At 42.7% G+C, this 27,432-nt stretch overlaps 1 protein-coding gene across 1 annotated transcript in view; it reads left to right on the top strand.

Annotated features, from left to right (window-relative positions):
* LOC126184039 (uncharacterized) overlaps positions 1 to 27,432 on the top strand; it is a 497,397-nt gene that overhangs the window by 453,632 nt on the left and 16,333 nt on the right. Inside the window, exon 24 of the mRNA XM_049926396.1 lies at positions 23,325 to 26,851. Coding sequence (XP_049782353.1) covers positions 23,325 to 26,845 — 3,521 coding nt within the window. The 3' untranslated portion in view covers positions 26,846 to 26,851. The remainder of the gene's footprint in view (positions 1 to 23,324; positions 26,852 to 27,432) is intronic.

Consider the following 27,432-nt stretch of genomic DNA (forward strand, 5'->3'; position numbering starts at 1 on the left):
CTGAATGAACTGCGAACACAGGGCTTCAAATCATTGAATATTTTGAAATACATCAGCAGGGAGGCATGGGGAGCTGACAGGTCCTGCCTTCTGCAGCTTTATAAGGCATTCGTTGGATCACAGTTAGGTTACAGCTGATTGGCTTTTGGATCATGCCAAATTTCTACCTCAAGGTGTAAGACACTGTCTATCATGAGGTACCCAAATATCGACTGGTCCAACCCAGTTCAGAGTCTGTGTGCATTGTCTGGTGAAACACCACTCTGGATTCGGTGGTGCCTCCTTTTGACTTGAAAGGCCTTGAAAATGTCAACGCTGTGTCAGTCAGTGGCATTTAGTGCAGCAGTTCACTCCAACTTTGAGTAGCTGTTCAAAAATCAGCCCCATGTGACCAAACCATTTGGATAAATGTTACACACTGGCTCAAGGATCTGATCAGACTTCAGAATACACAGCCAGGGATGGAACAAATTTCCACCTTTGTGTCTTCAGAGACCCAAAGTGATTTTAAGCTTGACACAGTACAAGAAAACTTATACTTCAAATTAAGTTCTTACAACTCTGTTTCTTCAATTTTAAGTATGTACTCCAGTTTTATCATTGTTTATATGGATGGATCCCAACAAGAGAATGCCAGTGGTTGGTCAGCTGTATTCCCTGATTGGGCTTTCGAAGTGCACCTTCTGGAATAATTTACAAATTATGATGCAGAGTTACACAACATTATGACGGCACTGGAGTGGATTCACAGGCTTCACAGTACAAGATTTATCATCTGTTTGACTCGCTCAGTGTGCTAAAAGTGTATTTGGTTGACCAGTTGATTCAGCTTATCCATGACTCCTCACAGCAGCTCCATCACTGTGCCAAGATGATGATCTTTTGTTGGGTACCTGGACACAGCAGGATATAAGGAAATGACATAGTCGACAAAACAGCCAAAGAAGCATGTCGGATCGGTGTTGTACATTGATGTGCTGTCCCCTTGGAAGCTGTCTTATCATTATCTGACAGACAAATTGTGCATCAGTGGGAAACTGAATGGTTGCAGATGGTGGAAAACAAACTGTGGTCACTCAAATTGACCACACAAGCATGACGGACTTCATGCAAACTTCACCGATGGAAGGAAATGCTACGCACCAGACTACACATAGGACACAGCATGTTAACACACCGTTTCATCCTCCACCAGGAGAATCCACCACTGTGTGAAGTTTGCGCTGTGCCATTTTCAGTGCTGCATATTTCGGCTGTGTGTGTATTATATACTGACATCAGAGCAGCCCTCAGTTTGGCTGGAGACCTTCTCATCAGCCCTGCCAATAATGACACCAGTGTTTCATGGGTCCTGGAATTCTGTGAACTGTCAGCATCATTCCTAAAGTTCCGGGGAGGGTAGGCAGACTTTAAAGCTTTGTAAATTACTCTGAATCCCCCTCCTCACCACTTACACACACACACACACACACACACACACACACACACACACACACACACGTGAAAGAATGGCATGTTGACTTTTCATCAGGATGCTGATGGTCATGATTTTCAGTGCCCTGCATCCAAATTCATCATCATCTGTCATACCAGTTACAGATCAAGCATTGTGAGGGTGCCAATGAAACATTAACATCAGTTAATGTTACCCATATACAGTAGTCATCAGTATGGAGAAACAAGATTATCTGCCTGTACAAACATTTTGGTCTTTACATGACAACCATTCTATGTAAAATATTGGAAATCAAGGTTTTGAACTTAGTCATTTTTATGATGGTAGACTTTCAATCTGCAAAGGATTCTCTTGAAAAGAATAAAATGTAGGTCACAAAAAATGGAAATGAGCATATGGCATCATTGGCTGGCAGGCCCCTAATCGGGGAAGTTCGCCTGCCAAGTCCAAGTCTTATTTCATTCGACGCCACATTGGGCGACTTGCGCACTGCTGATGAGGATGAAATAATGATGAGGACAACACAACACCCAGTCCCCGAGGTACATGTCATGTGACTAGGGCCTCCCGTAGGGTAGACCGTTCGCTGGGCACAAGTATTTCGATTTGGTGACTTGTGTGTCTCGATGGGGATGAAATGATGATGATTAGGACAACACAACACCCAGTCCCTGAGCGGAGAAAATCTCTGACCCAGCTGGGAATCGAACTCAGGCCCTTAGGATTGACATTCTGTTGCGCTGCAGAGACATATGAATGGCAATGACTGTGTATACGCCCAAGTTTTAGCAACTGATTCAGCGGAATAGTTTGTTGTGTCGTGTGACTGATTAATGTACCATATCTCAGTTAAATTGATGGTTTGTGTCTCGCACATAACTAAATTCAATTTCAGATGTGCTTTTCATCAGCATTTGGCAAGTGTGTCACTCATCATGCACAAAGCTTTCTCATAGTTAATTCTTGGTGTAAATTGTACTGTGTACTATCTTCTAGTTTGCTTGTAGCATCATCTGTTTAATACACATGTAATTATCGGTTAAATTCAAAATACCATATAATTTGCTTTATCAATGTTTTCATCTGTAGTTCAGTTTTTGGGATGTGGAACACATCCAAACAGAAAGAAGAACTTTTTAGCCTGGAATTGCATTTTTGTAATTTAGTTTTCTTTTTGATTAAACTCTTTCAGTAACTTGTAAGATTTCTTTTTCAATTCAGTCTATTTGTTACATTTATTTTGTATTTATAAAATAAATAATTAAATTTATACAAGCTCTTACCTTACCTCCTGTGTTCACTGAATTCGACTGTGACTCAGCCATGAACATAATTTGTGTTGTAAAATTATCATCACTCCATACTTCATTTGTATAGAGGGTTTATCTATTTATAAAAATTGACTCATTTGTTACACGAGTTTTGGAATTTCTTTTATTTTGCCCTGCATAATGCGTGTGACGTAGGCTTTGAATAAATCTAAAAGCTACTGATGAAGTGGTCTTATTAATCTTAAATATCTGTCATGGAAGGTTACTCTATATAGAATTTATAAAGCCACTGTGCGTAGCCAAATGACCCTTATGCAGTAAACTTGAGATTCACAGTTTTTAATAATGTGGTTATAACTCTGGAAATGAATGTAACAAGTTATTTTTCAAGTATGTGACCCACTTGTTGATGTCTTTTTACAGTGCAGGGGTCAACTGCAACATGAATTTTTTTCTGGAATAAATAAAATCTGAAGTGTCATATTTCAGAAACTGGTGCAGTGAAGTCCTGTGTGTATGAATTAATAATTTTCTGTGTTTAGATGTATATCCTAAAAGTCATCATGCAGGAAAAGGGGGGGGGGGTGTATCTGGTACTAATATTATTTGGTCACTTTCTTGTTCAGTTTACAGGTGCCGCATGGGAGAAATGAGTGCCTGTAATTTCTCCAGTTTTATCATTGTGATACTTAAGCAAAATGCTACCAGGAAGTTTTAATATGTGTTTTAGAATCCCATGTGAAGGCAAGCTCTCGCCATTTAAAAGGAAAAACCTTTGTGGTGCTGTAGAATGGAACAAGAAAGGAAACACAACAATCACCCATTTTGAATTGTGCACTAACCTTGAAATGTTTATAGTCACCTCAATCATTGGAAATCGATAAGAATTCCATACAGACAAGCAATGCTTCAGGATAGGTTTAACAATTGTGTCATAAGTTATTTCTTCTGTATGTAAGATACAGTTCCTTTCAGTTTTCTGATGTGTGACCTTAACACACAAAGAATTGCAGGCTATAACTCTTGTGTCATTTTAGTGGTCTTACAAAGTGTTTGACTTTGACCATTTATTGCTGATGATGTACTTGCATAGTACATGAGCTTTTTTGATGTATTGTTATCTACATTTTAATTATTACTTTTTTCGTGTCTCATTATACTATAGGACACAACACAACTTTGCTTTTCAAATTTACTTTGACTCAGTTATGGCTTCTGTGCCCAGCCATAGGTAAAATTGATTACTTCTTTTGAAGTTTTTATAATTTAACTGAATTTTACTTCAATGGGTGAATGTAGTTTCAGTGTAGTACATGTGCAGAATAGCACCACATGATGGTCTGCAGTTCACCAACTTTAGTTTGTGTGTTCTTGAGAAGGTCCAGAATTAGTTTTCAAGTTCGCAGTGATTTTGTAAGGAAGTCTGCTTATTAGTATAATATTGGAAAGTATACTGAATTCTGATTACTCATTTTATGACAGTTGGTTCTCCCCCTTAGCTCAAGACAGTTGTAAGGGAATAGTTCCAATGGGTTTCATTTTAGTCCCATGCCATTCTTTTGTATTTCCAATTTAGATTTAAAGTTTACTAACTTTCATATCTGCATATTGTATTTTTTATAATTACTTTTAATGAAGTTGGTCTTCTTACTGTAGATAACATACAAACTACATGTTGAAGATTGTGTCATGTCTTATTACGCATCATTATTATCTGCCATTATAATAGTTCACTGCCTAATTTGTTGTTGTTCCTTTGAAGTTGTATTCTGAGTGAGTATTTGTATGAATCAGCTTGATGACACAGCTAAAATACCAGCGACCTGCCTTTGACACCTTGTGTGTAAAATGTGTGCTAATGTTGGTGGACTTTGGGTACACAAGGATGATCAGTTTCTCAATAAAATCAGTGCTTGAATCTCAGTGATATTCAGCTTCTTCTTCTTCTTCTTCTTCTTCTTCTTCATCATCATCATCATCATCATCTTTTTCCTCCTCCTCCTTGTTTAACTGTTTCATTTGCTGAAAGCAGTGGTTTTTGTTGCACAATTTAGGGAATTAACATGAGTTATTCCATGCCTTTTCACACAAATGTGTTCCCTCATAATGTGAATGCTAGTTGGTGGAATGCCTCATCTCCAGTTAATTACACTCCTGGAAATGGAAAAAAGAACACATTGACACCAGTGTGTCAGACCCACCATACTTGCTCCGGACACTGCGAGAGGGCTGTACAAGCAATGATCACACGCACGGCACAGCGGACACACCAGGAACCGCGGTGTTGGCCGTCGAATGGCGCTAGCTGCGCAGCATTTGTGCACCGCCGCCGTCAGTTTCAGCCAGTTTGCTGTGGCATACGGAGCTCCATCGCAGTCTTTAACACTGGTAGCATGCCGCGACAGCGTGGACGTGAACTGTATGTGCAGTTGACGGATTTTGAGCGAGGGTGTATAGTGGGCATGCGGGAGGCCGGGTGGACGTACCGCCGAATTGCTCAACACGTGGGGCGTGAGGTCTCCACAGTACATCGATGTTGTCGCCAGTGGTCGGCGGAAGGTGCACGTGCCCGTGCCCGTCGACCTGGGACCGGACCGCAGCGACGCACGGATGCACGCCAAGACCGTAGGATCCTACGCAGTGCCGTAGGAGACCGCACCGCCACTTCCCAGCAAATTAGGGACACTGTTGCTCCTGGGGTATCGGCGAGGACCATTCGCAGCCGTCTCCATGAAGCTGGGCTACGGTCCCGCACACCGTTAGGCCGTCTTCCGTTCACGCCCCAACATCGTGCAGCCCGCCTCCAGTGGTGTCGCGACAGGCGTGAATGGAGGGACGAATGGAGACGTGTCGTCTTCAGCGATGAGAGTCGCTTCTGCCTTGGTGCCAATGATGGTCGTATGCATGTTTGGCGCCGTGCAGGTGAGCGCCACAATCAGGACTGCATACCAGGGCCAACACCCGGCATCATGGTGTGGGGAGCGATCTCCTACACTGGCCGTACACCACTGGTGATCGTCGAGGGGACACTGAATAGTGCACGGTACATCCAAACCGTCATCGAACCCATCGTTCTACCATTCCTAGACCGGCAAGGGAACTTGCTGTTCCAACAGGACAATGCACGTCCGCATGTATCCCGTGCCACCCAACGTGCTCTAGAAGGTGTAAGTCAACTACCTGGCCAGCAAGATCTCCGGATCTGTCCCCCATTGAGCATGTTTGGGACTGGATGAAGCGTCGTCTCACGCGGTCTGCACGTCCAGCACGAACGCTGGTCCAACTGAGGCGCCAGGTGGAAATGGCATGGCAAGCCGTTCCACAGGACTACATCCAGAATCTCTACGATCGTCTCCATGGGAGAATAGCAGCCTGCATTGCTGCGAAAGGTGGATATACACTGTACTAGTGCCGACATTGTGCATGCTCTGTTGCCTGTGTCTATGTGCCTGTGGTTCTGTCAGTGTGATCATGTGATGTATCTGACCCCAGGAATGTGTCAATAAAGTTTCCCCTTCCTGGGACAATGAATTCACGGTGTTCTTATTTCAATTTCCAGGAGTGTATATAGTTTTAGCATTTTCTTCCTCAGATGTACTTACATTTTAAATAACAAACTCATGACAATTACCTTATTTCAGTGGCAAATCAAAAACTTATCATTGTCATTTTCTTGATTGTGTTATTTGAACTAACTGAAAGCAATAATTTAGTATTGAATTGATGAAGCGGCCTAATTATTTAACTGCTGTCGACATCTTTCTTTACCTCGAGGTACATTTAACAGCATAAAAAATGTCCGTGGCTGAAATTTGATTTACCAGTAATGTTATGCAGGAGCCAATCACATTATAAGTGTGCACAGATCTGCCCAGAAAAGTAAAGAACGCTTTTAAGTGTAGTAGAAGGATTAAAACCTTTTTGATACATAGATAGCAAAGGATGCACCTTCTAAAAACATGCAGGACAATTGTGCAGGGACTGATGACCTCGCTGTTTGGCCTCATAAACCCTTTCAATTAATCAATTGATAATTGCACAGTGTCATTCATAACATTGGAGACATAGTAAAGGCACTTAATTTCATGGTGTGGAGTCAAGATTGGCAACAAGTATCTAAATGTCTGATAGGCAGCTGCCTGACAACAATATTTGGCTTGTATCTGGCTTAGTGCAATTGTTTTGTGTAACTCTGTTAATCTGTTTAATCAGTAGAAACTGTGAAATAAATGAAACAAACAGTTCATGGTTCTTATTAAGATATTTTTGACCATCAAAAGGGCACAGCATGTGGCTTCATTACCACTTAATCATAATGCTTCCAACGTAAATAACTGACTACAATCTATGAGGAAGGGGATCTGTGAGGTGGGTAATAAATCTCTCATTTTCTGTCACCTTCTCAGAGGCAGCTAGGGTGAAATTTCATAGGTCATTACGGATTCTTGGCGTGGGGTCAGGCCAGTTTTCTCGCAAGATTTGTTTCTTTTCTGGCCATCCATTTACAGTAAGGTTTAGGTTTGGTCCAGCAGGAGGCCAATTGAAAAGTGAAATCTCATTCTGTTGTGCAAACCACTCCTGCACCATCACTAACTTGTGTATAGGAGACTGACCTTCCTAGAAACAGATTACTCCCTGAGGATTATTTGTAGCACTGATGGGACAGTAATATTACTTATAATATGGGTGTATTAGGTAGCATCAAGTCAACCATCTGTCCTGTGAAACATTCAAACTCCAAGGGAATACATACAGCCCCAAACTGTCACAGAAACACAACCTCTGCAAGATGCTGTTGTTGTTGTTGTTGTGGTCTTCAGTCCTGAGACTGGTTTGATGCAGCTCTCCATGCTACTCTATCCTGTGCAAGCTTCTTCATCTCCCAGTATCTACTGCAACCTACATCCTTCTGAATCTGCTTAGTGTATTCATCTCTTGGTCTCCCTCTACGATTTTTACCCTCCACACTGCCCTCCAATGCTAAATTTGTGATCCCTTGATGCCTCAAAACATGTCCTACCAACCGATCCCTTCTTCTAGTCAAGTTGTGCCACAAACTTCTCTTCTCCCCAATCCTATTCAATACCTCCTCATTAGTTACGTGATCTACCCACCTTATCTTCAGCATTCTTCTGTAGCACCACATTTCGAAAGCTTCTATTCTCTTCTTGTCCAAACTAGTTATCGTCCATGTTTCACTTCCATACATGGCTACACTCCATACAAATACTTTGAGAAACGACTTCCTGACACTTAAATCTATACTCGATGTTAACAAATTTCTCTTCTTCAGAACGCTTTCCTTGCCATTGCCAGTCTACATTTTATATCCTCTCTACTTCGACCATCATCGGTTATTTTACTCCCTAAATAGCAAAACTCCTTTACTACTTTAAGTGTCTCATTTCCTAATCTAATTCCCTCAGCATCACCCGACTTAATTTGACTACATTCCATTATCCTCGTTTTGCTTTTGTTGATGTTCATCTTATATCCTCCTTTCAAGACACTGTCCATTCCGTTCAACTGCTCTTCCAAGTCCTTTGCTGTCTCTGAGAGAATTACAATGTCATCGGCGATCCTCAAAGTTTTTACTTCTTCTCCATGAATTTTAATACCTACTCCGAATTTTTCTTTTGTTTCCTTTACTGCTTGCTCAATATACAGATTGAATAACATCGGGGAGAGGCTACAACCCTGTCTTACTCCTTTCCCAACCACTGCTTCCCTTTCATGCCCCTCGACTCTTATAATTGCCATCTGGTTTCTGTACAAACTGTAAATAGCCTTTCGCTCCCTGTATTTTACCCCTGCCACCTTCAGAATTTGAAAGTGAGTATTCCAGTCAACATTGTTGAAAGCTTTCTGTAAGTCTATAAATGCTAGAAACGTAGGTTTGCCTTTTCTTAATCTAGCTTGTGAGATAAGTCGTAGGGTCAGTATTGCCTCACGTGTTCTAATATTTCTACGGAATCCAAACTGATCTTCCCCGAGGTCGGCTGCTACCAGTTTTTCCATTCGTCTGTAAAGAATTCGTGTTAGTATTTTGCAACTGTGACTTATTAAACTGATAGTTCGGTAATTTTCACATCTGTCAACACCTGCTTTCTTTGGGATTGGAATTATTATATTCTTCTTGAAGTCTGAGGGTATTTCGCCTGTCTCATACATCGTGCTCACCAGATGGTAGTGTTTTGTCATGACTGGCTCTCCCGAGGCCATCAATAGTTCAAATGGAATGTTGTCTACTCCCGGGGCCTTGTTTAGACTCAGGTCTTTCAGTGCTCTGTCAAACTCTTCACGCAGTATCTTATCTCCCATTTCGTCTTCATCTACATCCTCTTCCATTTCCATAATATTGTCCTCAAGTACATCGCCCTTGTATAAACCCTCTATATACTCCTTCCACCTTTCTGCCTTCCCTTCTTTGCTTAGAACTGGGTTTCCATCTGAGCTCTTGATATTCATACAAGTGGTTCTCTTATCTCCAAAGGTCTCTTTAATTTTCCTGTAGGCAGTATCTCTCTTACCCCTAGTGAGACAAGCCTCTACATCCTTACATTTGTCCTCTAGCCATCCCTGCTTAGCCATTTTGCACTTCCTGTCGATATCATTTTTGAGACGTTTGTATTCCTTTTTGCCTGCTTCATTTACTGCATTTTTATATTTTCTCCTTTCATCAATTAAATTCAATATTTCTTCTGTTACCCAAGGATTTCTATTAGCCCTCGTCTTTTTACCTACTTGATCCTCTGCTGCCTTCACTACTTCATCCCTCAGAGCTACCCATTCTTCTTCTACTGTATTTCTTTCCCCCATTCTTGTCAATTGTTCCCTTATGCTCTCCCTGAAACTCTCTACAACCTCTGGTTCTTTCAGTTTATCCAGGTCCCATCTCCTTAAATTCCCACCTTTTTGCAGTTTCTTCAGTTTCAATCTGCAGTTCATAACCAATAGATTGTGGTCAGAATCCACATCTGCCCCAGGAAATGTCTTACAATTTAAAACCTGGTTCCTAAATCTCTGTCTTACCATTATATAATCTATCTGATACCTTTTAGTATCTCCAGGATTCTTCCAGGTATACAACCTTCTTTTATGATTCTTGAACCAAGTGTTGGCTAAGATTAAGTTATGCTCTGTGCAAAATTCTACAAGGCGGCTTCCTCTTTCATTCCTTCCCCCCAATCCATATTCACCTACTATGTTTCCTTCTCTCCCTTTTCCTACTGACGAATTCCAGTCACCCATGACTATTAAATTTTCGTCTCCCTTCACTACCTGAATAATTTCTTTTATCTCGTCATACATTTCATCTATTTCTTCATCATCTGCAGAGGTAGTTGGCATATAAACTTGTACTACTGTAGTAGGCATGGGCTTTGTGTCTATCTTGGCCACAATAATGCGTTCACTATGCTGTTTGTAGTAGCTAACCCGCACTCCTATTTTTTTATTCATTATTAAACCTACTCCTGCATTACCCCTATTTGATTTTGTATTTATAACCCTGTAATCACCTGACCAAAAGTCTTGTTCCTCTTGCCACCGAACTTCACTAATTCCCACTATATCTAACTTTAACCTATCCATTTCCCTTTTTAAATTTTCTAACCTACCTGCCCGATTAAGGGATCTGACATTCCACGCTCCGATCCGTAGAACACCAGTTTTCTTTCTCCTGATAACGACGTCCTCCTGAGTAGTCCCCGCCCGGAGATCCGAATGGGGGACTATTTTACCTCCGGAATATTTTACCCAAGAGGACGCCATCATCATTTAATCGTACAGTAGAGCTGCATGTCCTCGGGAAAAATTACGGCTGTAGTTTCCCCTTGCTTTCAGCCGTAAAGCTGATGCTGATATTGATACAGAAATTCACAAACCTTTTGGCTTGGTAGTGCCACAGGTTAAGCAGTTTGTTGTTATTACTGCAGGTCCTGTTGTAGTGATTTTCTTATAGCTTCTCTAGATGAATTGGCTTCTGGTGATGATTATAAAGTCTTTCCTATGAAATTTTGCTGCCAGACATTTGGCTGGTGAATGTTGTTGGTGGTGGTGGTGAATGAGTGATTTGATGGTTGTGTGGTGGGAAGGGAAGGCTAGGGTTTAGTAGCCAGCCTGGCCCCTATCATCATGTTCATCATCATCTCCATCATCACCATCTTCTTCTTCTTCTTCTTCTTCTTCTTCTTTTTCTTCTTCCGAAGTGGCCAAATGGAAGTTTCGGCTGGGGTAGCCTTTCATCATCACTGCTGGTCACTTCCGTGTCTTGCATGGCGCATCTGTGTTGTTGATGAAGTTGTTCTCACTCAGTATGAGTGAAAACAGCACAGGAATTGATGATCTTCACTGACTCCAGTGGGAAGATGTAGAGCAGTGTCTCTAGCTCTTCAGAAAAGAATGGATAGGGTTGACGAGCAAAGAAAGTCGCAGTTGGTCAGGATAATTGAACGAGTAAGGATTGAAGGAATGGGGATAGGTACCACCGTCAAGGAATGTGGCAGTCATCTTCAGCACTGGTGACATGGACTCCTTGTGTGGGAGAGGGAGGCAGGTGGGTGGTGGCACTGTGATCATGCTCTGGAGAATGATGTCACAACACACGGCTCTGGCAGCACCCACCATGAGGCTGCTGGCCTCTTGTCCTTGGGCACAGATGGCATTGGGAATGGGCTGCTGCATGGTTGCTGGCCCCTCTCTGTCTGTGTAGTCACTTCTGTAGTTTCCTGCATCTCTGCAGTGGCCAAAGAGGTGATTGTCTGCATGGTGGTATCCACCCCCTATCTTTGGCTCCATAGAGGGGATAATGACAGGAATGTTTCTTCTGTGACAGCTCAAAGCTTGTGTGCGAGGGTCTAGTGCAGTTGCTGCAGCCGGTGGCAGGTTTCGTTCGTCTTGCTGCTGGGGCAGCTGTCAGGGCACTCCTATCCACTGCCACGGCTGCTTTGAAGGTGGTGATGGGTTTGTTTGCAGTAGCACACGTCTCGCACGTCGTTGCCAATGTCTGTTACGTGGAGGTCAGTGCTGCTGCTCTCTGTGGTGTACTGGCTCACCCCCCTGTCATCTCGGTTGTCGTGGCTGACTAGTGTGGCAGTGGGCTGCCCTACTCTTACTGGGTCGAGGGGCGAACCCTCTGTGGTGTATCAGTTGCCTCATCTTCTTCTTTACGTGGTATTAGCCCACGATATAGCTGCAGCCAAAAAAGCTTACAATTTTTATGCTGCAGCAGTTGACTTAGGTCAATTGATGTCACTTGGCTTGCTACAGGCACGCATCTCGTGTGCTTGTGTGCACTTCACATATGCCACTTCGCTGCCACAGTACTCGGTGACATGACCGAGTTGCTGACATGAAAAGCATTGCTCTTCTTTATCCACATCGGAGGACATCTGCGAGACTGCGACATCGATACGCCGAAACCACTAGACTCGATAGCTGCTCCTGCTCTTCTGGTGCCAGGCCGTGTTCACGAACAGGTAGACAGGTGCTCGTGTCTTGCTGCTGACCTGATGGAGGTCACAACTCTGAAGAAGACAAGTCGGTTTAATCCTTGACCACTTCTTTCTCTTATGAGCCAGGGGAGGCCACGGATGGTGACCTTGATTGTCTCACATCTCCTGTGGAGGTGCCTTCTGCAACAGTGAAGTTGTACAGAAGCTCCTTCACTGTGTTGTGAGCTGCTCGAGTGGTGAAGAACAGTGCCAGCAGGCTGCCATCACCCCTTGCAGTAGCGCACCACTGCAACCTCTTTGTGTGGCTTTCAGCATGGCCGATGGTTTATCCCCTGTATATTTCAACAGAATGTGTGGGATTGGGACGTTGTCAGCTGCAGGTGTTGATGTCACATCAGTCACTGGCTTCATCATTTCTGACGTAGTGGTGTGCCAATGCATGATGACAATTTGATTTCAACTCTGGCAGTTGTTTAGTCGGAAATAAGCACCAATCAGAACTCTTGGTAGTGTGCATGCATGTGTAACTGGTATGGCGAAATGGTGCAAATGCAAGATGACTCGTGGATGTATTGGGGGTGGAGATGGGCACACCTGTATAGTCGTACTGGACCGTGATTTGCTGAAGACAATACCCATTAATCAGAAAATATCATGTTCCGCCAGTCATTATTGACATTGTCCTCAGAAAACACAAGTTCTACACACCTGCTCAGTAGTCTAGACTCTCAAAGCTGATGCTCAACCATATCCACAAACCTGGGGAACACAGTAGTATGTTTCAAATACACTGAGGTTAAAAAAGGATTTGCCATGATTTGTTGACAAATTCAGTATCCTGGACAGGTGGTATTGCATGCCAGTGTCTGGTTCCCCTACCTCATCTTGATACTTAAGTATCTTGATAATATTTTATCCGTCGTTGCACAGGATGTCCATGAATGCCATACTGTGCTCTGGCCTTTGACACTGTCAAATTCCCTTCCTTCACAAGAGGAATGAGGTGGGACAAATAGCCTGTTGATTATGAGGCATGGCACACGAATAATGTGACCGAACTGAAAGCGATGGGGTGCAGATATTTGACCTTGCCCTTGTACTGTGATTGGCTATTATAGAGTGAATGGTGCACCTGCAGACTTAACTCTCCATGACAAACTGTCAGTCTATTAATGTTTAGTAGCAATAAAACAGTGCAAATAATTCTCACGTATTTTGTCAAAATAGGTAGTAGACTCAATTTTTTTACTCCAGGGAGCTCATTCTCCACCAGAAGTGACTCCATTGATTTATATTAGAAATTCTGTCTTGTCTACTGTGGCAAATCAGCAGCACATCATCAGCATGTGTTTCATATAATAAAATGGAAAGCTTCATAGACAATGAATTGTTGAACTAGATGACGTGTATCTTATGGCAAAAAAGAAAGAAATACACATCAATTTGAGCATGAGGACAAAGCTGTTTATTTAGCTACAGTATTCATTTACAAACTTCTATCTATTCAGTTATCATACGCTACATCTATAGATAATACCAGCATATTGTGATTGCAAAACGGATTTTGTGACTTCTTTGAACAGATGTGGAATCCTGACAAGATTAGTTTCCTGTAATTTTTGATGTAATATTTCCTTGTCCGCATGTTCCCCTGGTAAACAGAAAATTATTGCATGTCACATTTATTTCATGTCGGTGTTGTATTGGTCTTTAATTGTGGTTGTGGCTTCTGCCAGCCAATTTTTGTGCTGTCAAGTGTACAGTTGTTATTTTCATCTTTGAGAGTAGGTGACACATACACTTCTTGTAAATCAGTGACAGTTTGAAATTCTACATAAAAGATAATTTCCAATGTGCATTTATGTGACTTAATGTGCTCTGCTAAACACACAGATAATAGATAAAAATATGAAGTGAGACAATGGCCACAAGATTGGATTCTGTCTTAAAAATCCGCACCTAAAGATGTTGTTATGTTTTTTCTGCTGTTTATGTAAATTGTTGTTTATTGAGAGAACCTTCAATAAATAATTTATCAGTAAGTTAGACCATTCACCAAATAATGGAGGCATTGAGTTGACAACAGGTACACACAAAAGAGAGAGAAAACTTGCTAACCGTAGACTGTGCTGGTTGGACATACATGCCAATATTTCATTTCAGCAGATGGACTAGGGTAGGGTTGGGGTTGTGTCAATTGGGGTGGGTAGAGGTGGGGGAGAGGGGGGAGGAGGGGATGGGGGGAGGTACCAAGTGGCTGGGAATGAGGCAGCAGGTTTGCTGGCTAGAAATGCTAAAGGAATAGTGGCAAGTGCACAGGCTAGACATGTAATGTACAAGTACTTGAGCCTGTGATTTGTGCTACATGATTGAAGGTGAGGTGGGGCATGGAAAGGGAGTGGGTGACAGGACAAAAGAAGGGGAAGCTGTGGTACATGATGAAGGTGAGGTGGGACATGGAAAGGGAGTGGGTGACAGGACAAAAGAATGGGAAGCTGTTGGGTGAGAGTGTGGGTGCAGTGGGTTAGCAGAGATTGAGGCCAGGAGGGATGCAGAAGCAAGGGTGTGTTGCAAGGATAACTCTTATCTGTGTAGTTAAGGAAAGCTGGTGCTGGAGGGAAGGGTCCTGATGGCCAGGGTTATGAAGCTGCCATTGAACTTAAACATGTGGTGCTCAGCTTCATGTTGTGCCACAGGGTGGCCACATTTGTTCTTGGCCACAGTCTGGATGTGGAATTCACTGTGGTGGACAGCAGGTTGGTTGCCATACCGACATAAAAATCTGTGCAGTGATTGCAACAGAGTTGGTATATGACATGGCTTCTTTCACAAGTTGGCCTGCCTCTGATTTGATAGGATATGCCTGCAGCACGACTGGAGTATGAAGTGCTGCATGGGTGGATTGGGCATGTATTGCACTTGGGTCTTTCAAAGGCAGAGGGTTGGGTTGAGAGTGACAGGGATGGGCCATGGTTTGGGGATAGGCTGGGTGGGCGACAGAATGCCACTTGAGGAGGGCTGTGAAGGATCTTAGGTAGTATGTCCATCATTTCCAGCAATGATGATAGATAATCAAAGCCCTGGCAAAGGATCTGGTTCAGTTGTTCCAGTCCAGGGTGATATTGGGTTATGGGGGAGAGTTTTCCTAGAAAGTGGTTGGAAGATTATGGGTGTGTGATGTTTTGGAATGGGAAATCTACTTGCAAACTAGGCTAAGGGGTAGTGATTATCTATGAAGGCCTTTATGGTATCTCAGTATACTAGGCAAGGGAATTCTTGTCACTGCAAATATGCCAGCCACGTATGGCCAGACTGTATAGGAGAGCTTTTGTGGTGTGGTAGGGATAATAGCTGTCGAAATGTGGATACTCTTGTTGGTTAGTGGGCTTAATATGGACAGAGCTGTGGATGCAGCCATCAGAGAACTGAAGGTCAGTGTCCAGGGAAGTGGCACGTTGGTGTGACCAGGTGAAATGAGTGAAACAGGTGTTGAGGTTGCGGAGGAATGAGGATAAGGTCCAGTCCCTGAGTCCGTATCATGAAGATACCATCATTGAACGTGAACCAGACGAGGGGTTTGGGGTTTTGGGAGGTGAGGAACGTTCTCTTTAATGGCACATAAAAAGTTTGGCATAGGAGGGTGCTATTGGCATAGGAGGGTACTATGCATTTGTCCATGGCTGTGCCCCAGATTTGTTTCTATACCTTCCCCTCAAAGGGAAAGTACTTATGCATAAGGATATTGTTAGTGAAGTGTGTGATGAATTAGGTAGCTTCTCACATCAAAGATAGTAAACATTTCTACATGTACATCTACATCCATACTACACATGCCACCTTATGGTGGGTGGTGGAGGTTACCTTGTATCACTGCTAGTCATTTCCTTTCCTGCTCCACTGGGAAGTAGAGTGAGGGAAAAATGACTGTTTTTTACACCTCCTTACGAGCCCTAATTTCTCTTATCTTGTTTTTGTGGTTCTTATGTGAAATGTATGTTGGTGGCTGTAGAATCATTCTGCAGCAGGCTTCAAAAGCTGGTTCTGTAAATTTTCTCAACAGTGTTTCACAAAAAGAACATCGTCTTCCCTCCAGGGATTCTCATTTGAGTTCGCAAAGCTTCTCCATAATACTCGTGTGTTGATGAAACCTACTGGTAAAGAATTTAGCGGTTCTCCTCTGAATTTCTTTGATGTCTTCTTTTAATCCAACCTGGTGGGGATTCTAAACACTAGTGTTCTATACACGGTCACCTCTATAGATAAGCTACACTCTCCTAAAATTCTCCCAGTATACTGAAGTCAACTGTTCGCTTTCCCTGCTACTGCTCTCGCATGCAACCTCGTGCCTAGACATTTAATCGACATGACTGTATCAAGCAACACACTACCAATGCTATGTTCAAATGTTATGAGAGTGTTTATCCTTGTCATATGTATTAACTTATATTTTTCTACATTCAGAGCAAGTTGCCATTCATCATATCAACTAGAAATTTTGTCAAGTCATCATGTATCCTCGTACAGTCATTCAGCAGTGACGCCATTCTGTGCGCCACAGTGTCATCATCAAACAGCAGCAGACTGGTGTTCACAGTGTTCATGAGATCATTTATGTATATAGAGAATACGTTCAGTCATATCATACTTCCCTAGGACACTTCTGATGATACCTTTGTCTCTGATGATTACTTGCCATTTAGGAACACTCACTGTGTTCTATTACATAAGAAATCTTTCAGGCCACACATATCTGGAAATCGAATCTGTATGCTTGGACCTTTGTTAACAATGTGCAATGGGGCATTGTATCGAATGCTTTCCAGAAATCTAGGAACATGGAATCTGCCTGTTGCCCTCCATCCATGGTTCGTAAGATATCATGTGAGAAAAGGGCAAGCCGAGTTTCACACGAGTGATGCTTTTTAAATCTGTGATGATGTGCAGACAGATCTTATCCGTCTCAAGGAAAGTTATTATATTCTAATTGAGAATATGTTTAAGAATTCTGTGGCAAACCAGTGTTATGGATATTGGTCCATAATTTTGTGGGTTTGTTCTTTTACCCTTCTCATGTACAAGAGTCACCTGCACTTTTTTCCATTTGCTTGGCCCTTTATGACGGATGAGAGATTCTTGATAAATGCAAACTAAGTAAGGGGCTAATGCCGCAGAGTAGTCACTGTGAAACTGGACCTGATTACTCTTTTCTTTCCAACTCTTTCAGTTGCTTATCAATGCACAGTATGCCTGTTGCTGCATCCTCCATACAGGAGTCAACACGCAGTACTTCTACAGCATTTTCCACATTATGTTATTAAACCACAGTGGATTTTTTATGTCTTTATTCCACGTACTCGGGCACTTATTAGAGGTGTATTTATAATCAGTTTAAACTTTTCTCATAATTTCTCTAGGTCCATCATATTGGAAGTGAGTGATGTCCATTCATTGTCCAAGTGGGATCCTATGAAGCTTTTCAAGTAAAAATACACTACTAACCTTCTTGATACATTTATTAACTTTAGTAACCATCGTCATCATGATGATGTGATTGCTAATTCCTGTCTTTATACTTACGCTGTTGATAAAGACAGCCTATTTGTAGTTACAAGATTATATTTCCATTTCGTATAAGCTGTTGAACTAACTGCTCAAGACAGTTTTTGGAAAATGTGTTCGAAACTGTTGGGTTGGTGCATAAGTTTGTAGCATTTTGCCATAAGTTTAATAGGCACAACAGATACACATAATGGAAATAATATATTCTTCTTCACTATTTACAACAGTTGGCCAATGCAGAGGTAATTTTTCAGTTCTGTGACTGTAGAAATCATCTGGTTTTGAGGCAAAGAATTTGTTGAACCACGTTTGGAATGCATTTTCATCCAAAAAGGAAGTTCCTTGAAGGTTATTTGACAGAAAAGGTGAAACTCTGAGGGTGCAACGTTAGGTGAATAAGAAGGGTGAGGAATGACTTCCTAACCTGACTCCTGTATTCCTAGCAGAATGCTGGCAGGCATTATTGTGGAGCAGCATCACTTCATTCATTCTTCCTGGTTGTTGTTCTCAAACTGCATCTGCAAGACATCTCAGTTGTTGACAACAAATGTCAGCAATGATGATTACACATCAGGAAAGCAATTCGTAGTACACCACACTGTCACTGTTCCATCAGATACATAAGATTATCTTTTGTGGACGCACACAGGTCTCTGTACAGGAAGTTGCTGGTCTCTTTGAGCTCAAACCATTCCTTTCTTTTCCGTATGTTAGCATAAAGACACCAGTTCTCGTCACCAGTAATGATACAGTATAGGGATGGTCAGTGTAGTTCATGAGCCAATCTATGATGAGCAAGCAGAGGTGTACGTATGGGACCTGCAGATTTTTGTGATTTTGGCTTAGAGCATGTGGTATCCATACCCCCGATTTTTGCTCCTTCCTCATTGCATGCAAATGTTACGTGATGGTGGAATGATCACAGTTCACCAAATTTGCCAGTTCTAGGGCGGAGTGACATGGATCATAGCAGATTAATGCATTTAAATGATCTTCATCAAACCCTGAAGGTCTTCTTGAATGTGAAGAGTCATTAATGTCAGAATGATCTCCCATGAAACAAAGAACACAATTTTCTTGTCATGCTGTGTCCAGTGGCATTATTCCCATGCATGGCGCAAATGTTTCTGACTGCCTCCGCTGTTATCATTCCTCTGTTGAATTCAAACAGAAGAATTTGTCGGAAATGTGCCAATTTCTCCACATGGCACACCATTCTAACATCCACAGCTCCACTCACTATCTCCAGATGACAAAACAACAAAATTTAAACTCAAATGGCAATAGTTAACTACAAATAAAAAATGACATTTGATAAGTAAATCTGTGGCAACCAGAAGACCAACATGAAAGGAAAAATGATAAGAACTTATACACCAACCTATACATCACAAGCCTAGCTGTCCATGCCATGTGCAATCAATCCATAGACATACCAGTCTATACAGGGTAGGTTCAAGTTGCCTCCAGCAAATATTACATTCTCTAGGTATTTATACCCTGCTGAGTGTAGACTTTTGTAAAACAGTCACAGTGGAATTAACTTGAGTTCACATTCAGGCTAAGTTTTGACCTCGATAGACACAATATTTCCTTCTATGGTACCTAATGTGTCTTTTCAATAAAGTTACATGCCTCACTAAATATTTCAGAACTTTCTACTTGGGGTTTCAGCCAGCCCTCGGTTCTGAGAATAATTGGAGCACGACAACTTTCTTGGAGGGCAATATTCAGGTACTTTGTTATGAATACTTCTGCAGTTTACTGTTAAAATTTTGACAGTCAAAGTGTCTTTACTTTGTAAGTGGTCCGATTTTGCTCTCTGTGTATTGGCTGGTGAGCATTCGTTAGAGGACTACTGCCTAGCTAAAAGAAAAGAAAAGAAAAGAAAAGAAAAGAAAAGAAAAAGCCCTGAAGCTGCTTCATTTGTGTACTGCACCTCTGACCTATCAAAGAGAGTCCTACAGTTCTTCACCTCATAATGCAGGTCTTGAAATCTGCAGCCGAGACTCAGAATTGACGGAGCCTCTGGTTGAGACTCTCCAATCAACTCCAAACCAAAGGACCCAAACCAGGCTCTGGGAATGATGCTGCAAATTGTGATTTCTCCTTCCACACTCTGAGCAAGGCTAGCAATCTTCACCACTTCCATCAGCCACCCATATGAACCGAAGGTGACTTCAGGACACAAGCAACATACATCATTGGTGCCAACATGAGCAACCACTTGCACAAGACTTAACCCTACACCCTTGATAGCCACAGGCATGACCTCCACATCTCAGATTATTCACCCCCTCCCTCCCCTGGCAGATATACTGAGTGCACAGTGGGTTTCTTTCCAGCCCTGGACACTATTCCACTAACATTGGAGCTCTCGATAAGTAGTACACCCCACCACCCCAAACCACTGATGCCAGTGTATCTGCTCAGGTGCTGCTGATGTAGCTGCCACCTAAACACTCACAGGGTGAATGGGCAAGGCCAGCCTCCTCATTAACACTCCGTCATCCCCACTCCTCTTCCACCTGGATCCTACTCTTCACTGCTAATGCCATCTCCCTATACACCAACATCCGCCATGCCCATGGCCTTGTCACTATTGAGCACTATTTCTCCTCGTGCACCCTATAACTACATCCTTACATCCTACTATTACCCCTTTATGGGGAAGGTATATAAACAAATCTGTGGCACAGTCATGGGCACCCACGTGCTACTCTTGTATGCCAACCTTTTTATGGATCATCTCAAGGAAACCTTTATAGCCTCCCAAACACTTTCTGTTTCATTGATGATAACTCTATGATCTGGACTCATGGCCAAGATTCCTTATCTTCATTCCTCCACAACCTCAACACCATCTCTTCCTTCTGCTTCATCTGGTTCTCTTTGACTCAATATGCCACTTTTCTTCCTTCTGCTTCATCTGGTTCTCTGTGACTCAATATGCCACTTTCATGGACGCTGACCTCCACCAATCTGATTATCACATCCACCAACAGTGCCTTCATTTTGACAGCTGTCAGTGATGAGAATTCCCTCCCCAGTATGCTGAAGGTCTCAGTAGGGCTTTCACAGGCAGACACTACCTCCTAAACCTAGTTTGCAAATAGATTTGCTGTTCCATAATGTCACACACCCTTAATCTTCTCACCACATCCAAGAACCAACTACAAAGGAGCAACACCCCACCCCCATCTCTCATAACATAATATATCATAATATCATTCTGGACTGGAACAACTGAAGCAGATCCTTTGTCAGGGCTTTACCTGTTGTCATGCCCAGAAACGAGAGATATGATACCTGAGATCCTTCACACCCTTCCTAAAGTGGCATTCTGTCACCCACCCAGCCTACCCAAATGCTGGTTCATTCCTATGTCACTTCCAGCGTCAACACTTGCAGTTGGAGTCATGTCTCTTTAAAAAGGCCCAGATGTGATACCTACCAAATCCACCCACCCAGCCTATCCTATCCTATCCTATCCTATCCTATCCTATCCTATCCTGTCCTGTCCTATCAGAGGCAGGGCAGCCTGTGAAGGAAGCCATGTCATATACAAACACTGCTGCAGTCACCACACAGATTTGTATCTTAGGAGCATAACAATCCAGCTGTCCCCTGGATTAAATGGCCACCGCCAAACTAAGGCCAAGAGCAAAGGTGACAGCCCGGCAGCACAACATGCACCTAGCACAACATGTTTGAGTTCAGTGGCTGCTTAACAACCCTGGCCATCTGGATCCTTCCCTCCAGCACCAGCTTTCCTGAACTACACAGGTGGGAGTTAACCTCGCAACACACTTTCACTCCTGCAACACTCCAGGCCCCAATCTCTACTAACCCACTGCACCCACACCCTCACACAACCTTCTTTCGTTCTGTCACCCCTCTTCCTTTCCATGCCCCCACCTCACCTTCATCGTGTATCGCACATCATAGGTTCCATACCTGTAAATTACATGGCTAGCCTGTGCACTTGCCTCCCTCTCCCTCTCCTCCCTCCCCCTCTCCCTCTCCTCCCTACCCCTCTCCCTCTCCTCCCTACCCTTCTTCCCTCCCCCTCTCCTCCCTACCCTTCTTCCCTCCCCCTCTCCTCCCTCCCCCTCTCCTCCCTACCCCTCTCCTCCCTACCCCTCTCCTCCCTACCCCTCTCCTCCCTACCCTTCTTCCCTCCCCCTCTCCTCCCTACCCTTCTTATCTCCCCCTGCCACCCCTCTCTCCCGCTGCCACCCCTCTCCCCCGCTGCAACCCCTCTCCCCCGCTGCCACCCCTCTCCCCCCTGCCATCCCTCTCCCCACTGCCACCTCCCCTAGCCAGAAAGCCTGTTGCATCTCCCGAGCCATTAAGTATCCTTTCTCTTCCTGTCTCTCACCTCTCCATCCGTCTGCTCACCACACCCTACACAACCCCCTCCCAACCCTCGTCCACCTGTCGAAATGTGATCCTTGGCATTGTGTATGTAGCTGTCACAGTTTATTGCCGCAGTTTTGTGTGTGTGCGTGCGTGTGTGAGTGAGTATGCGCGCGCTCGACAAAGAATTTCTTCAAAAAGCTAGCAAGTTCTCTTTCCCTTTGGGTGTGTGAATTGATGACTCAATGGTTCTGCTATTTGGTGAGTGGTCTACTTTACTTCTACATTATTTATATTCTGCCAGAACTTCCGTTACTATATTTATGGCTCCTTCAGTAAGGTTTTGAGCAATTACTCCCTCCATACTACATTCTCAGTTTGTGTTTCTCTCATTATCTTTGTATTAATGATATGTTCTTACTCGTTTTATGAAATGTTTTATAAAGAGAGAATGAGTGTTATCAAATGCCTTACAGACAGCGGAAAAGTATACCCAGTTTCTGTATGATCTCGTAACAACATTTTAGTTTCAATTGCACGTTTAATTCCTGTTGTTCGTCATCTGATAATCTAGCTCGTTTATTGGGTGTGAGACAATTATGGGCAAAAATTGACCATCTTTATTCAAACTGTTATTCTAAATCGGATTGCGAGTCTGCTGTTGGTTTTGAGAAATGTACAAATCAACTTAAGATAGCATAGTAACTGTTTTTAGCAAATAAATTTCTTATATGTGTGAATGATGTTATAGTTTAACATTGATTTATTTAGTTTTCCCTGTTATTTTGTTGATTAGTGTATGGTCGTTACTACAGGTTTTGAAGAAATGTTTACAGTAGATAAAAGATGAATCTCCAAAAATACAGAAAACATTCAGTATTACTCTGTGATCTCATAGGAATTTGTTTTTTACCATTTATATACTGAGAATTGTTAATTTAGGGATGCATGACATGATTTGTAAAATAGTGAGAGTTATCACATATTCCAACACTCAGACCAGGTTACCAATGCCTAATTTTTATTGTGTTATGTTCTTTCCTTCTAGTTGTGAAATTAAAACATATTATCAGAAATTTTCATTTCCTTGCTGTTACCAGTAACTCAGTGCAAGTAAATAGTTTAATGAAATTATTTTAGTTCATGTAGAAAGAAGATGGGAGATATGTAACAATAATCTGCGTGAATGCTTATAGATCTTGAAGTACTAGTATGATGTTGCAGAGGCCAACCTGGCTGCCCAAGCAAACCGTAATGCACAAAAGGTGAGCAACGTGCTGCCCTTGAAGAACAACTCGGCCATCACAATCATCCCAAAGGGTGTCAGTCCAACTGGTGGGGTTACTGGCATTTCTGGGGTGCGAACCTCAGCTGGTAGAAGCAAAGGCTCCTGGGGAGGGGGTGGAACGGCAGGACGTGCGCGCCCAAGAACTCAGCCTGTGGCAACAGGTGAAGCGAGGCCATATTTCCAGCAGAAAGCAACACCTTCTGCACCAACTGCAACAGCTAAACCATTCTTCCGTGATGGATCTGGAAACCGTTCCCAACATAACAGTGGATCTACCTGCACTCCTGCTGTGGTAACACCAGTGCTTCGTGAAAGTGGAGAAGAACCTGCCGAAGGGAGTAGCAGTACATCCAACAGCCCGTCACCAGCACTAGAATTACGTGGAATGGCTGGTCCTGATAATCAAGATGGCATATGCCGGGAACGTGATTTGTCATTTGGCAATACTGGTAAAGGAAGAGTTAGTAATACCAATGAAAATGCATCTGAAAGGAATAGTTCTATATCAGAGGGAGATTTGTGGAGATCAAGTCACGATCAGCACAGTGACAGAAGAAACTTACCAAACAATTCCAGTTCAGATGATGTTAGGAAAACGGCACCGCAAGATATTAGCACAAATGGTGCTGGCTTCCTTTCATTTGCCACAGATAACAATAAACCCAATAGTAATCAGATTGGAGAACAATCAGTACGGAAGCAAAAAGATGATGGCCACTGTAATGCTGTTAGTACAAAAGCACAGAGAGAAGAGCATGGTACACACACTGGCACTTTAGAGCACGATGATGAAAGATTCCGTGCTTCCTTTCCAGCCAACTCGACCCCTCAAATCAGCAGGCAAAGGGAGGATTATAATATGCAAAGACAGTCGCAAGACCGGGAATTTAGTGAAGCTCTTGGAATTCAGAAAGGTATGACAGTTAGAACAGCAAGAGGTGATGATCAGTTTGAATCAACATTGAATTCAAATGAGATTTTGGAATTAGGGAGGCAGAGAGAAGACCTTGATATTCAGAAAACCAGCCAAAGCTCAGAGTGCTTTAGTGAAACTGCAGAACTTCATAGAGCATTTACGGAAAGAGGAAAAAAAGATGATAGATTGCAAAATGCAATAAGTGCTTGTGATGCTCTGCAAATAGGTAGAAGAAAAGAAGATCAGTATGTGAATAAAAGAAATCAGGATGGTGGATGTTTCAGTGACTCTATTGAACTTACAAAGTCCTTTGCAGAGAGCATGAGAAAAGAAAGTGAAGTTTTTTCAGGCACAGTAAACACCAGTGCTAGTTCACAAGTGGGAATGAGTTCTTTTAAAAACTATGAAAGTACATTTACTGCAGCACAAAGACCCATTGAGACAAAGGAAAGAGATACAACTTTAGATAGCAGTATACAATCTGTCATGTCTGAAACACTTGCAAAAAGCTTCCGTACAGAGCAAATGAGATCATCTCTAGGCTTTCAGCCACAGTTAGAGGAACAATCTGGTATGTGTTCTGGACAGGAAAGAAGTAGAAGCTCTTCATGCCATTCAGGAGAATCTTCTCATAAAAATCACATGCAAAATAGTCTTATTGAAAACTTCAACGAAATTGGATCTCAGAGTTCCCATTCTACAACTTACCAGAGTGAGTGCAAATCCAAAGAAAGTGAATGTGATGACAGAGAACTGAAGAAAGATAGAGTAGAATATGTATGTGGGAAGCAACCACAGAGTAAGCAGTTTGCAACAAACTTCCCAAGTAGTACACAAATTCTGGGGGATAACAGCCCACCTAATAAAAAAATTAGAGTGTCAAAATCTGTCCAGAGGAATATCTCTGAATGCACAGGCAGTTACGAAGCTGAAATTCAAATGCAGATGAGACCTTATGGAAACAACCAACAACATATGGGAACAACTACAAATTTCTCTTCCAGTTTGCTGACTGATAGACAGACAGGCTCCCTAAGTATTTCAAAACAGAGATACCAAAACAGTGAACATTTAAGACCTGAGTACAGTGCAGCTGACTCGACAAAACCTGACAGTACTGACAGTATCAAGTCTAGTTATCAGCAACACCAACCTGACTCATCAAAGTCCAATTTTCATAATACGGATTCAGCTAAAGCAAATTACTCAGTGCCTAGTCAACTAAAATCCATGTATCATGGCACAGAACACTCTAAATCAAATTATCAAGGCCATGAGATGAAGAAACCTGTATTCAAGCAGTTGGCATCACCTAAAATGTCTTATTCACATGGGGATGCATCAAAATCCAACTTTCAGCAAGACATTAACAAGCAAAATTTCCAGTCATCAGAGCAAACTAGACAGAATTATAGTTCTTCAGAAACAAAATCTACATATCAAACATTAGATGCCTCAAAATCCTCACAGGATGTCCAAACATATAATAGTGCACCTTATGGGCAGTATCTCGGAAGTCAGTCATACTATGGAGGTCAGCAACAAGCATCATCAGTGAACGTCAACCAATTTGGGGGTTCATTTGGTGATGACAACAGATTTGATCGAACTATTCAAAATGCTCAACAGAGCGTGAAGGATAGCACTTTACGAGACAGGCCGTCACCTGCTGGACAAATGCAGCACATGTCTGGACGTGCAAGTCATACCCAGCAAACACCAGTATCAACAATTCGTAAAGATCAAGAGATTAGAGATTCAAAACGTGACATGAAGCAGTCACCATCGTCTACGGTAGATGACGCTCGCAGTCCGGGTGCTGCTAGCGGCACACGAAGCGGCAACAACAGTGCTCGTTCGACACCTGCTCCAGAAATGACACCGTCATATGCTAATGCTGGTACAACAACAACACCAATGCCTCCTGCGCAAGGTTCTGTAGTATCGGCAGCAACTCAAAATTTTCAACCGTACAGCGGTCACCAAAATCCGTATGAAGCATATCCGGGGACAGCAAATTGTCGTTATAGTGGTCCAGCAACTACTCCTGATCCATTTGGTTATGCAACTACAGGATTAAGGCCTAATGGGCCTTCGTCAACTTACGGAGGACCGGGAACAACATATACTGGGTATCCTGCCACTCGCTATGGTGCCACAGATTACACCAGTGCATCTGCGTACAGTGCATTTCACCGACCAGAGCCTCAGCGCTTTCCTACTGATATGGGTCCAACATTCCCAGCACCACCACCTCCACAGCCACCACAGCCATCCACATTTGCTCTTGGCACTCATCAGCGTGCTACAGGATCTGACACTGCAAGTACTGCCAGTGGGTTCTACACGCAGAATGTTTATGGACCAACCACGTATGGCCCACGGCCGAGCTATCCTGGCCCGGATCCTGCATACTATGGAGGACCTGCCACACCTGGTTTTGGTCCCTTTCTCAACCACCATCTCCACCAGCATCCATATGCTACGATGCAGCCTCCTCCTACTGGCACACAAGGCCCAGGAACGGGCTCAACACACTGAAATTCGGTGAGCTTGTTCTCAGGCATGCATGTCACTACCACAGATGCTAACTAAAATCTTTGTAATTGAATGGAACTGCTTCCTGAATTCTGGAAATTTGTTGTTGCTTTTTATCACGTGAGGAGGAAATTATTGCTTTATCTGATCATTGGGAACTCCTATAGATACTATCTATTTAGAGTAGCAGATGCATGACAGATATTTATTTATTGAATAATGCTTTATAAGCTGACCAGCATGCCTTCTTTTTAGTATGTGCAGTATGCCATCGTAAAGAGCATGTTGTGCTTCACGTGACAATACCCAGTGCATGTGTTCTCTAACTGGTGTGTTAATCTATCGTTTTCAGCATGCTTATGTAGTTCAGTAGATTTGCACCTGTTTTTAACAAATTAAACTATTGTTTTAAATGGAAGGAGCCATTGATTTAACTGTATGTACTCAGTTATGTAATTTTGTATCGATAAGATGAGTTCATAGGTCAAAAAATAATAATGTAACATCATGTTGATAATGTTTTTAAGCTGTATAGTTTCCATCTTCTATGTTACATGGAATGGCATTTCAATATTGTTTTTGATTAACAA

This window comes from Schistocerca cancellata, chromosome 4, assembly GCF_023864275.1.
Source record: "Schistocerca cancellata isolate TAMUIC-IGC-003103 chromosome 4, iqSchCanc2.1, whole genome shotgun sequence".
Lineage (NCBI taxonomy): Eukaryota > Metazoa > Arthropoda > Insecta > Orthoptera > Acrididae > Schistocerca > Schistocerca cancellata.